General features: G+C 38.8%; 1 protein-coding gene across 1 annotated transcript; it reads right to left on the bottom strand.

Annotated features, from left to right (window-relative positions):
• Nucleotides 1-625: 625 nt before the first annotated feature.
• LOC123510261 (cysteine-rich with EGF-like domain protein 2) lies at nucleotides 626-9606 on the bottom strand. Its single transcript, XM_045265242.1, has 8 exons — nucleotides 9451-9606; nucleotides 8640-8852; nucleotides 8078-8224; nucleotides 7177-7374; nucleotides 6590-6751; nucleotides 5495-5645; nucleotides 4921-5016; nucleotides 626-3599 (listed from the first exon to the last, which is right to left on the bottom strand). The coding sequence occupies exons 2-8, from the start codon at nucleotides 8820-8822 to the stop codon at nucleotides 3355-3357; spliced, it is 1182 nt and encodes a 393-aa protein (XP_045121177.1). The 5' UTR covers nucleotides 8823-8852; nucleotides 9451-9606; the 3' UTR covers nucleotides 626-3354.
• Between the last annotated feature and the right edge of the window lie 1227 nt (nucleotides 9607-10833).

Below are 10833 nucleotides of genomic sequence, written 5' to 3'. Positions count from 1 at the left end.
TGATTCTTTCTATGTAATCTAGGTAACTTGTTTTCTTTCTTACTTTTCTTTGTAATCTATTTTTCTTGATCCTTTGTAATCTAGTTAATTTTCTTCAAATTTTCTATATAATCTAGATAATATGCTAAATTCTTCCTATGTAATCTAATATCCTTGACTCTATGTAATCTATGTAACTTCAACACCACAGCTCTGAATTAATTACATACTTTTATCGCTGCCTTAATAATTGTACTAATGTCTCCTTTTGAGCATTGTTGTGTGGGTTTCCTCTTCCCAATGTTAGTTCTTTCAGATCTTTGTAAAGCTTCTCTACAACATGAACTCTCTCTCAATTCCTCCTAAACTCTAAACTATTGGTCAGATATTAGTAACTTTAAACTTTCCTACAAAATGAACTCTTTCTTAATTCCTCCTAATTTCTTCATAACTGTTAGTCAGATATTAGTAAATTTTAAACTTTCTTACAAAATAAATTCTTTTCTTTTCTTGCCATAAACTACTGCCAGATAATAATTAAATTACTGGTAAATTATTCTTTCATTGTTTCTTCTTACCTCAAAACTATGGGTACAATATCAGTAAACTTTGAACTTTTCTCCAAAATAAACTCTTTCTCTTTTTCTCTTGCCATCAACTGCTACCAGATCTTATCAAATTACTGGTAAAAAATTCTTTCATTGTTTCTTCTTACCTCAAAACTATGGGTACAATACTAGTAAACTTTAAACTTTACTACAAAATTAACTCTCTTTTTCCCCTTCCCATTAACTACAAACAGATCTTTATTATATTACTGGTAAATTATTCTCAGTTTTGTTTTTTTTCCTCAAAGCTATGGTTATGATATTTTCTTTTTTTTTTTTTCTCTTCCTACAAAAATTCACTCTTCCTCTTCCTCTTGTCGTAAGCTACTGTCAGGTCTTTGTAAAATTGCTGGGAAATATTCTTCTTTCTGCGGTTTTATTAATTTGATAAATATTGGTTAGATATTCATAAACTTGGCAACAAAATGAGAATACAAGCAAAATTTCCAAACAAGGTCTATAGTAGTATTTCTACCTCCAATCTTTAACCAACAAAATGAATCTCTCTACTGGTTTCCTTTCTCTTCAAAATTATTCAATGATATTAGCAAACTTTCCAAACAAAATCAATAATATCTTTAGCCTCTACACTTCACCAGCAACACTAATCCTTCTCTTCATTTCCTCTTCTTACAAAACAGAGGATAAAACTTTCTCATCAAAATTGGCAGTATATTTTTATATCTGAACCTCATCAACCAAAATTATTCCTTCTTTTCATTTTCTCTGCCCTACAGAACAATCAAAATACATTAGCAAACCTCCCAAACCAAATTCACTTCCTATAATACTTCAGTGCTACTCAAAATATAAAATTGGCAATGCATGAGTATATAAGACTAATGACTAGAGGCGTACAGTTGCCCCCCTCAAAAAAAAAAAACTATCGGAAATGGAGACATATTTTGTGCAGGGATACAACACAATATCACAACAGAATGGTGTATCTTAATTATTAAACCCCTAAATAAAGCATTCAACCAAGAGACACACTGAAAGCACCTAAATAATCTGAACCTTGACTTACTATTACCAAACTTTAAATACTCAACCCCTTCAGTACTGGGACACATTTTTTTACCATGAGTTTTGCGTGTGATTAGATGACTTTAGTTACATTAGGAAGGGTTTATAGAGATCAGATGATTAATGGCTCAGTATTCACTATTCTAATCCCTACACTGAGTTTCTGAAGCTGCATAAAATCACCTAATAGTAACCGGAATAAATATGAAGACATGTCAAGGTGGTGAAGGGTTAAACATTCAAACTCAAGCATACTGATTACAAAAAAGAAATCGTCCTACATTTTCTACCTTTTCACAACACTCGCAAGTGAACAGATGCATAACAGTGGTCCCAGTCAGACAAGTGCAGTGTTTCCGCCACAGAGAGGTGGTGATGCTACAAGTCAAGGTATAAAATCACTGCCCAGTCCAAGGAAATGATATGGTTCTTAGAAATGCTCCCCACACCTTTGCCTGACAGGGCCCCTTGGACATGAACTGGTGGTTACAAGTGGTCAGTGAAGTGTTTCTGTATAACCGTAACACGTGTTTGTATGTGACGTGAACTCCGGTGTTGAGAAATAAAACATTTGGAACTACGAGGTTATACAAATCTTTCAAATGGATGCCAAAGTAATCTATCTCTATGCCAAAAATTAAGACAAACTTTAGCAATGAGAAACAAAATGCTCAGTACTAACAAAGCCGCTTGTCTTCTAAATGAATATCAAAACAATTATCTATCAAAATTTTCAGCAAAACTAATACAAACTTCAGCAATGAGTAACAACACCCTTGCTACTGCCAATGAGGGTATATAAAGCCTTTCAACTCTCAAAAGAATGCCCAAGTACTCAGCATCAGTATATTCTACAGAAATACTACTACTATTGCTAGCCATTAACTGCAGGGTAAATATTACACTGATAACCCAAGATTCACCTCAAAATATTCAAAACATGACAGAGGGAACACTCCTAAACCTTATGAAATAGTCACACACACACACACACACACACACACACACACACACATGCACTCCCAACATCTGCACAGCTCATGGTACAAATCTTATCAATATAGACTGAATGAAAGCAAAAAATTCCCACCAGCCATTAGCCCTAGCATACTGTCCCCCTCAATGCCAAGAGAGCAAAGGAGAGTTGAGGTTTGAGAAGCATCAGATCCACATAGAGATTACTACAACCAGATCTTTCGTCAAACATTGCCATCTGCTCTCCTACAACCCAGACACACTCACACTAATGGAGGGAGGGAGGAGAAGGAGAGGCAGTCTGTTGAAACCCAATATCAAGCTTCTAACTAGATCATGAGTGTTGGGACTAGAAAGAAATACGGGAGGGAAAAAAAAATCTGCTGAAATCTAAAAATGAAACCTTTCTCTGACTGGATTAAGAAAGTTATGGGTTTGGAAAAGGACACAGGAGGAGGAGGAGGAGGAGGTAATTGAAAATCTGAATAAGATGGGATTGAAAAGCATAGAGGAGTTAGTCTGTTGAGAGCCTAAAATCAAACCTTTCCCTGCCTGGCTTAAGAATGTGCTGGGTTTGGAAAAGGACACAGGAGGAGAAGGAGGAGGAGGCAATTGAAAACCTAAATAAGCTGGGATTGAAAAGTATAGAGGATATAGCCTGTTGAGAGCCTAAAACTAGACCTTTCTCTGCCTGGTGTAAAAATGAGTCTGGCTTGGAACAGAAGACAGAACAGTGAGTTAGAATGAGGCAACATTCGCTCAGTGTCTAGTTGGTCATCATGCCCTGTAGGGAGGACAAGAAGGATGCCGGCAGTTCAGGGGAGACAGGGGGCGCGGTGGTGTCCCTGAGGTAGTACTCTGAGAAGCTGATGTAAACAGCCACGCTAAGGCCAACGATGGCAGCGATAATAGTGTTCTTCTGCAGAATGATGCAGGTGGCGAGGGTCAGGCCGCCATACGTGACGTAACGGGCAAACATCATGTGTTTCTCCCGGGCCTTCGCACTGTTGTCTGCAACAAGCACTACCGTCAACAGGTCATACAGCCAGACATACACATGCTGCTTTTTAACTTAACTCTGGTACATTAGTGCTATGCAATGCTCACTTCCTCCTCTACTTTATATGTCAAGTCTATGTGATTTGTTGTATATTTATATCCAATGTTTAAATATGTCATATGCAACGCTCAGCTCATCTGCTACTCTCCTTATACTTCAATGTCACATATAAGTATTTGTAATGAAAGGAAACCTAATAAGCCTATGCATTTGTTCTGTACGGAAACTCAACATGAAACTCTGATATTCCAAGTCTGTGTTTATGTAAGGAAACTCAATGAAACAGAGTTCCAGCTCTATTTCTCTGCTACCTCATATCTAGACACAAGAAAAGCTGACACCTAAATCTGAGTCATGTTTCTGTTTCTTGAAGTAAGAAAACTCAGGACAAGATTTCAAACAACCAGGCTAAATGACTTAAATGTCAATACATGTGACATAAATTAACAGTTTGAGGCAAGTGGCAGGTGAGGTAATATTGCAGGTGTGTGGTACAACATCCACCAAGTCATGCTGCGGGAACAGGAACAAACTACGATGCAAGACAAGGGGGGAGAAAATTAAACAAATAAAGTGAAAGAAAAGGAGACAGATAGACAAAAGGAAGGAGAATGGGGAAAATAAAAACTATCAATAAATAAACAAAGCAAGACAAGGGTATGACGACAAAAGATAATAAAATGAGCCATAATGAAGTGGAAGGAAAGAGACAAACCTACAAAATGAAAGGGAGAGAAAAGATATAGAAATAAAACAATAAAAAAGTGATCTATAAAATACATATGTTGTATCTTTAGTAGTAACTGACAACAGACTGCATCTCCTTTCCCTTCCCTCCCTTCCCTTCACAGCAATACAAACACCAAAACACACAGTCAATACACCATCTTATATAAACCCAACGCTAGATACAATGTACAGTGCACCTCAAAACTACACTTAATGATTCTGAAGTACAAATGACACTGGGGTATAGCAATGACTAGTGAAGGCTTGGTCCGTATTCAGAAACACTTTGCTCTCTCACCACAACTATTTTCCAAGGCCACAAAGATGATTAGCAGGGTCTTTAAGAGTGTTTCTACAGTTAATAATGTAGAAATCTTGTCACTCTGACTCTAGAACAGTAAAAACACTTTAAAAACATGTGTAAATTTAAATACGGCCTTTTGAAATAGTGGAGGTGAAGCATAGAAGAGTTTGAGAATACAAGCCCTTATCATGCAAGAGTGAGGGAAGGTACGGTAAGAAGCAGGTGTGGCTTGTACTCACCTACACACATGTCCTTCTCTAAGATGAATCCCTCGGCACACCTCTCACACATGTCTGGCCCGTCGCCATTGCAGCCGTCACATGCCTTGTCGCACTCTGTTTGGAAGGTTAAATTAGGTTAGGTTAGGTTACAAAAGATCGTTCCCTACCCATAAAAGTATTATGTCACACTCTAAATGGAAGGTTAGGTTAAGTTAGGTTTGAAAAGGCCATTCCCCACCCACAAAAAGTAATATACATGTTACATTCTACATAGAAAATTAAGTTAGGTCAGGTTAGACAAAGACTTCCCTATCCACAAAAGTAATAAGTCACACTCTGCAAGGATGGTTAGGTTGGGTTAAGTTAGGTTAGAAAAAAAGACCGTTCCCTATACACAAAGTAAGATGTCACACTCTAAATGGAAGGTTAGGTTAGGTTAGAAAAGACCATTTCCTACCAACAAAAATTAATACAAACAAAAATACATAACAATAAAATGAAACAACTCCCTTCTGATAAAGACAAACAGAGGCATGGTGAGACAGACAGACAAACAGATGGACAGACAGACAGAGAGGACCCCACAGCTCACCCAGACAAGTGTAGGTCCCCTCGTTGTTGACACAGAACTGGTTGCGTTTGCACGGGAACTTGGCAGCTGCACACTCATTGACATCCAGACAGCCCTTCTCTGTGTCCATGATCCAGCCCTCCTGACACGCCACACAAGACTTCTGGCCCGGCTGTGAGGGAGGGTGGAGGTGGAGTCATGACCTCTTTACATATACACAGGCCACTGGTTTGCTATTAGTCTCTACATGTAACAAGTCAAAGTAAGCATGATATAGGATTTCTGCCAAGGTTGTATGGAAGAAGTTAGGTTAAAGCCTCTATCTCTAGTGTCTCGAAATTAATGGTTTGTGCTTAACCCCTTCAATACTGGGACACATTTTTACCTCAAGATTTGTTTTGTGGTTCTTATTATAGATTATGCAATTTTATTGACATTAGGAAGGTCAGAAAATTAATGGCCTCAGTCTTCACTATTTTACTCCCCTACATGAGTTTCTGAAGCTGTATAAAATCACCAGATAGTAAGCAGAATGAATATGGAAGCACATCATGGTACTGAAGGGGGTTAATCATTATATATCTATCAATATCATAATTTTTCTCTTTTCTTTCTTTTGATAAGAGATGCTCTGGTCAAGAGTCTACTAACAGTCATGGTCTCTAAATAGAGCAGCCCAGAGATCCAGAATTACAAGAAATGTACTGAAACCTTTGTCTTGAATCAATTAAGTATATTGAAATCTTCCTCTTGAGTACCATAATGCATTTCCATATTCAGTCTAGTTATTATTTGTTGATTTTATACAGCTTTAGAAACTTACGTGGGGATTAAAATAGTGAAGACTGTGGCCATTAATCTTCTGACCTTCATAGACTGTTCCTAATGTCAATAAAATGGTTTAATCCCAACCAAATCTTAAGGTAAAAAATATGTCACAGTATTGACGAGATTAAGTGTATTGAGACGTCCCTCTTGACAGACCTAACCTAACCTAACCTAACCTAAGTCTTAAAACCTCCCTACTGAAAAAATGCAGACAGGAGGGAATACAGAAGCAGGTGTGGCATCTCAAGAGTTCATCAGTATAAGGAACAAAAAGTGTACAACGCTCACCCCACTGCATGGTCCATTGCAAGCTTTGTGGCACTTTTCACACAGGTTCTTGGTGTCGTCCCGGTAAGCTTGGTAGTAGCCGTATGAGCAGGAGTCACACAGCTCCCCCTCATATCCCGGGTTACAGGAACACTCCCCGCTGCCCTTCCTCGTCCCTGCTCCCTGGTGGACGGTCAAATGTTAGTGAGTGTTTCATGAATTTTTTTTTTCTTTCTTTATTTTTTTTTTTTGAGATTGTGAATGAAGTGATTCTGTATAATGTTAATAAACTCATGGATTTCATGGCTAAATACTACACCCATTCATCCATCACTTTCATCCACTTTAATTGCCTCACACTCATCCCACACCACCTTAAATCACCTTACACACTGCCACTATCCTGAAAACAGTCTCAGTTTTATCCTTGCAAAACCTCCCACACTCACTCCTTCACACTACAGCTCTCCCTATTACTTACACCCTTCACAGTCCCTTCACCACCACCCTCAGTCACCTTGCACTAGGCACTCCTGAAAAGACTCAGTTTCTCTTGCAAAAATTCACACAACAGTCCTCACAGTCCCTTTCCCACCATCTTCAGTCACCTTGCACTTGCCATTACCCCCACAAGGGTTCTCAGTGCCACCCTTGCAAGGTAAACACTGTGGGCCATAGTGGTTGGCAGGGCAGCACACTCTCAGGGTCTCCACACACAGCCACGAGTGAAGGTCTGGTTCCTTCTCCTGCTCTCTGAACCACCAGTCCTCCAGCAAACCCTCATGTTCCTCAGCATTGGATTCACACTGGTAGGGAAGGAATTGTGGTTTTGTTTATCAATTATGTGGTGTTTTGAGTAGGTTAAGCTGTGTGTGTGTGTGTGTGTGTGTGTGTGTGTGTGTGTGTGTGTGTGTGTGTGTGTGTGTGTGTGTGTGTGTGTGTGTGTGTGTGTGTGTGTGTGTGTGTGTGATCTGCTGCAGTCTCTGGTCACCCAGCCAGTCTTCCCATTACGGAGTGAGCTCAGAGCTCATTATTTCCGATCTTGGGATAGGTCTGAGACCACACACACACACACCAGGACAACAAAGTCACAACTCCTCGATTTACATCCCGCACCTACTCACTGCTAGGTGAACAGAGGCCACACATTAAGAAGCTTGCCCTTGCTCTGCCGCCCGACTCGAACCCGATCATCTGGCTTGTGAAGCCAGCGCCTAACCACTGAGCTGTGTGTGTGTGTGTGTGTGTGTGTGTGTGTGTGTGTGTGTGTGTGTGTGTGTGTGTGTGTGTGTGTGTGTGTGTGTGTGTGTGTGTGTGTGTGTTTAGTTTTGTGTTTCTTATAATGAGTCAAACTTATGTATTTTTATTTATATGAATGTGTGTGTCTGTTCAATTTTGTGTTTCTTATCGTGGGTCAAGATTTATATACTGTATCCAATTTTTTTACAACAAAATTAACATCTTTACTAAGCAGTATGTCAATGGGTCAGACTAGTAGTGTTGCCTTACCTGTTTCTGGCCTCTTTCTACATCCTTGCACATCTTCTCCTGGATCTCAATTAACCTCACTTCTGACTTCTTGTATGACAGTTTCTTCTCCTCCTCCCATGCTGAGTCTCCACCCTCATACTTCCCTCGTGCTGTTGACTCAATACCCTGCAGTCCACAACATGGTTAAAGCCTCTGTAAGTTCCTTCCCCTAATATTAAGAGGAATAGTGATGCTGATTTGTAATAATAACATTTGTATATGAATTAAATTATTTGTGTCTTTCTATCTGAAGATGTTATTTACTTGTGTGTGTAAAATGTGAAGTGTATATAAATAATTTGTGACTCAGTGAAATGAAGAGCAGGGAAACTAATCAATACAACTTAATCCAAGGAACAAAAACAATAATGTAACTTTAATAATATCCATATATGTTTAAAGGTACAGACAGAGAGATGCTCAGGGACTGGTATATAAGTGGGCCTTTTTATTTAATCTTTTTTGTTGCATTTGCCATATTTTCCTTCAGAAAAAAAAGGAAAAAAAATAAAGGTTACTCTCTCTCTCACTCTCCTCATACCTTATTGAAAGACTCAGTCAGCACTCTACAGGCAGCACAGGGGGGCAGCTTAGTAGCCCTCAGACTCTCTTTGTTCTTGTCGCTGTCTTTTGTCTCCCCTGAAGGCTTGGCAGCATCCAGCCTGACTTGACTCACCAGACAACCCAACCCTATCACCACCATCAGGCTCACTTCTGCCTTCATTGTGTGCGTGTGTGAGTGTGTGCGTGTGATCTGTTGGGAGACAATTGGGGAGTTAGATGATGAGGCAGGCATTATGTGAGACAGACAGGAAGAGAGATATATAGATAGACAGAAAGCAAGACTAGAAACTGACAGACAGGCTAGATAATAGACAGATATGACGACTAGAGACAGATAAGACGGACTAGATAAGAGACACACAGACAGATAGCAAAATTAGAGACATAAAGAGACTAGATAAGACAGACAGACAGACAGACAGACAGACAGATAAACAGACAGATAGATAGATAAACAGACATACAGACAGATAAATAGAGAGACAGACAGAAAGCAAGACTAAAGAAAGACAGACATACTAGAAAAAGAGACAGACACACTAGATAACAGAGACATGGGATAAAGAGACAGACAAACAAAAAAGATGATACACACACACACGCGCAAAGAGCAAGCCTAAGCAAAACCAATACAGAAAACAAACCCAAATAAATAAAAGAACACGAAACAAGACAACAAATCTTCCACAATAGACAAACACGCGTGTACCTCACAAATGTTCAATTCACGTAAATATAAATGAGCCAAACAAATATAAGGACACACCACATATTCGTTTACTAGTTACCTATATCCTCCCTTAATTTGGAGCTTGGGGAGGGAGTAATAAGGGAGAAAATCGAGTTTTAAATAGTAAAGGGAAGCACGGGGGTCTGGGAGCGAAGCGGTGATCAGCTGTCTCTGTTGACGTTCGGACTTCGGAGCGACAAATTATCGACAATTGTATATTTTTTTCTTAACCTACTTCTATTTGGTATACATATTAAAAAATGTTTGTATATTTATCACTGTTTGGTGTGTGATGTTTCTGTGCGTCTTTTATATTTTTATCATGTCCTTATGTATTTCCTTTTTGCTGTATTTAATTATGTAGCTTATTATCTTGTGTTATTCGAAGGTTTTATGGTTTCACTGTTTGAATGTTTTAATTTTCCTTCATATCTTTAGTGTCTTATCCTATTTCAGTGATTCAATGCTTGCAATAAATGAATCTCCCATCTAACTCTTGCTTTTCCTCTTGGCTTCATTAAACCACCTAATACTCTTTCGTCAACCAGAAGACAATGCGAAGACAACAACGTGACAGTAAATCATAGCATATGGACACTATCTGCATAAGAAAATCATGAATATACTCTAGCCAACCAGAGCACATATGAATTACACTCCAGCCAATCAGAGAGCGACACAATAACTCGCTGGGCCTTAGCGCCAAATTCAAACCATTATTGCACCAGATAATGTACGTAATGACCATCTTGCAGTCTTACAACGACACCTACACTCTATAATGATCTGTAATGACCCTACAAACACCTCTACATCCCCATAGTAACCACAGCTGAGCGCGATAACCAAAATTAAAATACCACGACAAATTAATAAGTAAATACATTGATACATGTACGAATAAAGAAATAAATCAATAATAAAGTTGTCACCATTTCATATGTTTGATATGAAAATACACTAACCTTCACACACATTGTTGTCTTCATGGAAAATTTGTCATTATTTTCAAGGATTTCCTGCTATTCTTCCTCACCTTGTTATCATCATGTCTTCCTGTTCCTTCTTCTCTTCTCACTCCCATACACTTGATAATCTCTGAGGCTGGCTGGGATGTCTGTCTGTCTGTCTGTCTGCCTGTCTGTCTCTCTGTCTATCTGTCTATCTGCTTCCTGTACTCTCACTATTCAAAGCAGGGTTGTTATTATACTAAACAGCAAATTTAACAAAGCAAAGTGAGGCTAGAAAAGACCTACTTCCTTTCCCTTCTTGTACTTTCCTAACCTGATATAACTAACCAAGGAAGAACTGGAAAAGACCTAACAATTTATAGAATCTTTCCTTATTTTCTTCACTTTCCGAGTCAAATCAGCAAAGAAGAACTGGAAAAAGACCTGACAACTAACATATTCCTTCATGTTCTCAGACTTCATGCTTCAAC

The sequence above is a fragment of the Portunus trituberculatus genome, chromosome 28 (assembly GCF_017591435.1).
Source record: "Portunus trituberculatus isolate SZX2019 chromosome 28, ASM1759143v1, whole genome shotgun sequence".
Classification (NCBI taxonomy): Eukaryota; Metazoa; Arthropoda; class Malacostraca; order Decapoda; family Portunidae; genus Portunus; species Portunus trituberculatus.
This window is presented reverse-complemented; position numbering and strand designations above follow the sequence as displayed.